Here is a 4,429-nt window from a genome sequence, read left to right on the forward strand (position 1 = left end):
AAGTGATTTAATTGATTATAATTTTTTTTAAATTTTTTTTTTACCAACTGAAATAGTTCAAGGTGTGGTGAGTGAGTACCTTGACTTGATAATAACATAAAATAAAATAATTTCATATATATAGAGATTAAGGGTGATGATACTGTCTGCTCTGCCATTGTTCTTCCCACTGTCTTATTTATAGTAAAGATTGGTGATTGAATAAATAGGAATAATATTTTATTGGTTTAAGTGTGTTACATCGGTTTGAGAGTGAGACTCCCTAATCCCTAGTATTTGGGGTGAGCATATTTGTTGGGGTATGATCACACAAATTAATTCAGTAAAAAAAAAAAAAAAAAAAAAAAATTCAGTAAAAAAAAATTCAGTAAAAAAAAACAAAATTTGATCACACAGAAGAAGAATCTAGGGTGAGCAACTGAGCATATGTATAGAAGAATAAAAAAAAAAAAAATACTATATTTTTTTTAGGTGATTGTGCCCAAAAACAAGAATAGATAATGCAGGACCAGATATATTGAACAATGAATTTGCTCTGATGGCACAGCAAACACAACCAATGGATAAGCATTGGCAAATGGAATTTTTTTTCTAGAAAAACTAATCCATCTTTTTCTTCTCTATATCCATGGTTTCCAAATTCCAACTAATATTTCTTCACACCAACTTTCAAAATTTACATTGACCCATCAACTTATTGAATTTTGTTTTTCTTCAGGAAATAGAGCTCTCATAATTCGAAAATATTTTTTACGATATACCGGAAATTCAGAGTCTCATTTTTTACAGCGTCGGAATCTCAAATTTAATTTAATTTGATTTTTATTTTATATATATTTTGAACAAACTTGCATGAAAAAAACACAAAACAATAGTAAACGAGGCTTAAGTAAGATAAAAAAATATGTCCCGTACGTAAATAGTACCAGAACAAAAATCTCAAAAGCCATATTTGGAAAATTTTTTCTTCTTCCATTTCTCGAATATACCGAGAAAACAGAACACGGGTCCGTGTGATTCTGTAAGACCAACTTTAATCGCAAACCAAACTAAAGAATAATAGTCTATGCTCATCATATACAAACTTGCTTAATTGTTTTAAACTAACCCATGAAATTAAACTACTAATTTGTGATCTGATTCCTCTAGATTTCCACTTAAAAACAAAAAAAAAAGACACCATCTTTCACCATAGTGAATTGCTACATATTTTTTTTTTTTTATCTTACATACATACACGAATAAAAAAACTTCTCAACAAACACAGTATCTAATTAATCAATCCCCCTAAAACAAAGACAAAAAAGAAGGCCTAAGAGCTCATAATACAAGATATGATAAAAAAATCAAAAACCCGTGTAGTTGTAATTAACCCGGGGCCGGATATTGTGGTGGTTATAGGCGGGGTCCGCGTAATCCACGGCCTTGATGACGACCGCAGAGGCTTGCTCTTGGACGGCCCCGAACACAATCTCGCTCGTCTCGCCGCTTTTCTCGTAAAACGTCTTCGACGGCGCCGCCGAGTATTGGCGGTGGTGATTCTGCAATTGTTGCTGCGTCGGTGGCGGTTTTTTCAGGTGATGTACGCTATTAAAATCGCCGCCGTTGTAATAGCCTCCTCGGCTCTGCTTCGGCTCGAGCTCCTTCGAGAGAAAAGGTCTCTTGGCTTGTGGCCGGGCCTCGATCGACGGAGGAGGCTCGTCTCCGTCGCCGATCATGAAGCTCTCTTGCGTGGGCCAACCGTAATTAGTGCCGTTGTTGTTGGGGTATTGGCGGAATTGGTGTTGGGTTTGGGTTTGGGTTTGGGTTTGGTGGTGGTTGTGGCGGGGGCGTTTTCGTCCGAAGATTTGGGCCACGGAGGAGCCGGTGGTGACGAAGAGCCTCCCGACCGAGCCGAGAAACCCGTCTTCTTGTCGGTCGTAATCGTAATTTTCTTCCTCCGGCGGGATTAGGGGCGGCCGAACGGATTTTGGGGCCCGCTGGTACGCTGTCATTGGCATCGCTCTCGTCGTCGTCGTTGCCGGCGGAGGATTTCTCAGATCCGCGTGCTGTTCGGTCGATTATACATCCCGAGTTTATCGAATTAATAAAAGATACATATTTTCCTAGATAGTTCGTGTCGAGAAAATTAAGATTATGTATGAAATTCTGAAAGACGCGTATTTCAAAACTTACATCTTGCGAAGAAAACATGGCCCGAACTCGACGCTGAAGCAACGCCAACATGTAGCCGAAGAAAGTAGCCGCGAGAAGCATTGCGATTCCTGCGCCGAGAGAGGGTGAGAATGAATGCAAAGAGAGTTCCGAGAGCTATTTCAAAAGAGACTAGAATTATTATTGCTAGAATTAGTACCTAAGTTAAGGCTAGTGTCGTAATGGTACGAACAATCTTCGTCGTTGAGTTGAATCTCGCGGATCGCCTGGTTTCCTCTATCGACGACCAAAAGAGAGCAAGTGCTCGCGAGATAAACGACGTCGAAGTCGTTCGAGAACTTTGCGTCCTCGCTCGGACCGTCCACGTGGTCCCCGCCTCGCCCCCACTTTCCCCCGGCAATGGTCGACACCCCTTAATTTCCATACCAAAAAAAATAAAAAAAAATATAAAAAAATGGTCGACGATCATACGGAAATGTCTAAAACACCCCTCGCTCACCGGTGTCGCTAATCTTCCTGATAGCCATGTTCATGGTGTCGGCGACGTAAACGTTCCCTTTGTCGTCGACGGCGAGCCCTTTCGGGTGATTCAGCCTCGCTTCTCTCGGCTTTCCGTCCACGTGGCCGCTGTGCCCTTCGAACGATCCCGCCACTAGCTTTGGCCGGCTATCTTGAAAACGATTTCGGGATCAAAGTGTTAGGTAAATCATGAAGAGTATAGAGATCATCATATGTTTCTAAAAAAAAAAAAAAGGTAGTTAGGAACAAAAACTAACACTATATATATATTGAGGGTAATTTTGATTGCCATGTTTCATTAAAAAAATTATGAATCTTAAAATTTTAATTTAAAAAGGTTTACTGTTCTCTCTCAAAGCAAAGCATTAAAAAAAATAATGCAATTTTGAATGCCATGTTTAATATTTAATAACAAAAATCAAAAGCATGTCTAGTTGGGTCATAAGATAGGAAAGCTTTTACTATGTCATCAAATCTAAAACTCAAAACAAATTGTTGGGTCAAAACCTAAACCTAAAAAAGGGGTTTACTGTACTTTCAAAAAAGTATATATAAGCTGATAGCAGACACAAATTATTTTTTTCTGTTCCAAAGCACAACTATAAACTAATGACCCAAGAAAGGAATCAAATGCAAATCTTGGAAACAAAGCTAATGACAAAAACAAAAACAAAAACAAAAAAAAGCAGTGAAATTAACAAGATAATAATTAATAGTTGGGAGGGTTTTGAAGAAAATAATTACTCCGAGACAATGGGGTTGTGATCTTGTAGATGTTACTATTCTCAGAATCCAAAACCAAAATCTGACCATTCGGAGAGACTTGGACTGAGTGAGGCTCAATTCCCATTTTACTTCCATCGAACACCGTCTCAACACTGTACCCGCTCTCAAATTTCATCATCGAACGGCTTGAAGTAATCCCTGAAATTCCTATTTTATTTATTTATTTATTTTTGTACCACAGATAGTAATAAGACAAGAAAATAAAGACATTTTTTTTTTTATAAGAGAGAAGAAGATGAGATCTGCGAGTCACCAGGTTTGGCGGTGGATTTGAGAGACCAAAGCCATTTCACGAGCGCAGAGACAACACTTGTAACAATCTCTGCTTGAAATTTTTAAGAGAAAAAAAAAATGAGAAATTTTTATTCACTTACGCAGAGTTTCGGAAATGAACTGATTATTGCATGTTTTTTTTTTCTTTTAACACTTACTCACAGGAGGCGTTGGAGAAGCCGAGGTAGAGGAGAGAAGGGACAGAATGAGAAGAAGCAAAACGACGACGCTTCGAACTCGAAGTCGAAGCATTGTTGTGTTGTGAGACCCTAAGAGAACCAGCTACAAGATGAAGAAGAAGAGTTAAAGCTCTGATTTTGTAGGAAGCCCAGTTCAGTTTGAGACCCCACAGACAATGTTGGGACACATTTTTTTTATTATATTTTTTTTTCTGGGTGTGAATGTCGGTCTCAGTACGAAATGTTTTTTTTTTTCCTTTTCTTTTCTAAAGGAGAAGAAACTGAAAGAGAAAAAGGATTACTGGAGAAAGGTTGAGTCACTTGGAAGATTGTGTTTTTTTTTTTTTTTTTTTAAGCTCAGATCATCACTGAGTCTGAGTGACTTGAAGGAGAGAGAAAGAGAGGGAGAGATTATATACATGTTGTTTAATTTATACAAAGTTGGTTTAATAGAATGTTACTTTCTTGGCATTTGTGGAACCTTTACTCTCAGAGATAACATGACAACAGTAATTGTT

The 4,429-nt window shown here is 38.1% G+C and overlaps 1 protein-coding gene across 4 annotated transcripts; it reads right to left on the reverse strand.

The window, feature by feature from the left end:
* Positions 1–1,076: 1,076 nt before the first annotated feature.
* Positions 1,077–4,024, reverse strand: LOC149406059 (uncharacterized). 4 transcript variants are annotated; one of them, XM_089610922.1, is made up of 7 exons: positions 3,891–4,024; positions 3,713–3,781; positions 3,418–3,597; positions 2,654–2,824; positions 2,354–2,566; positions 2,176–2,264; positions 1,077–2,048 (listed from the first exon to the last, which is right to left on the reverse strand). In XM_089610922.1, exons 1-7 carry the CDS (start codon positions 3,982–3,984, stop codon positions 1,347–1,349), a joined length of 1,518 nt encoding a protein of 505 aa, XP_089467048.1. In that variant the 5' UTR covers positions 3,985–4,024; the 3' UTR covers positions 1,077–1,346. The 4 variants fall into 4 exon arrangements, with proteins under 4 accessions (XP_089467048.1, XP_089466948.1, XP_089466994.1 ...); XM_089610822.1 differs by having other exon boundaries at positions 3,418–3,606; XM_089610868.1 differs by having other exon boundaries at positions 3,713–3,784; positions 3,891–3,984.
* Positions 4,025–4,429: the final 405 nt, after the last annotated feature.

Source organism: Urtica dioica, chromosome 1, assembly GCF_054948205.1.
Source record: "Urtica dioica subsp. dioica isolate 48M chromosome 1, U.dioica_male_clone48M_v1_H2, whole genome shotgun sequence".
NCBI lineage: Eukaryota > Viridiplantae > Streptophyta > Magnoliopsida > Rosales > Urticaceae > Urtica > Urtica dioica.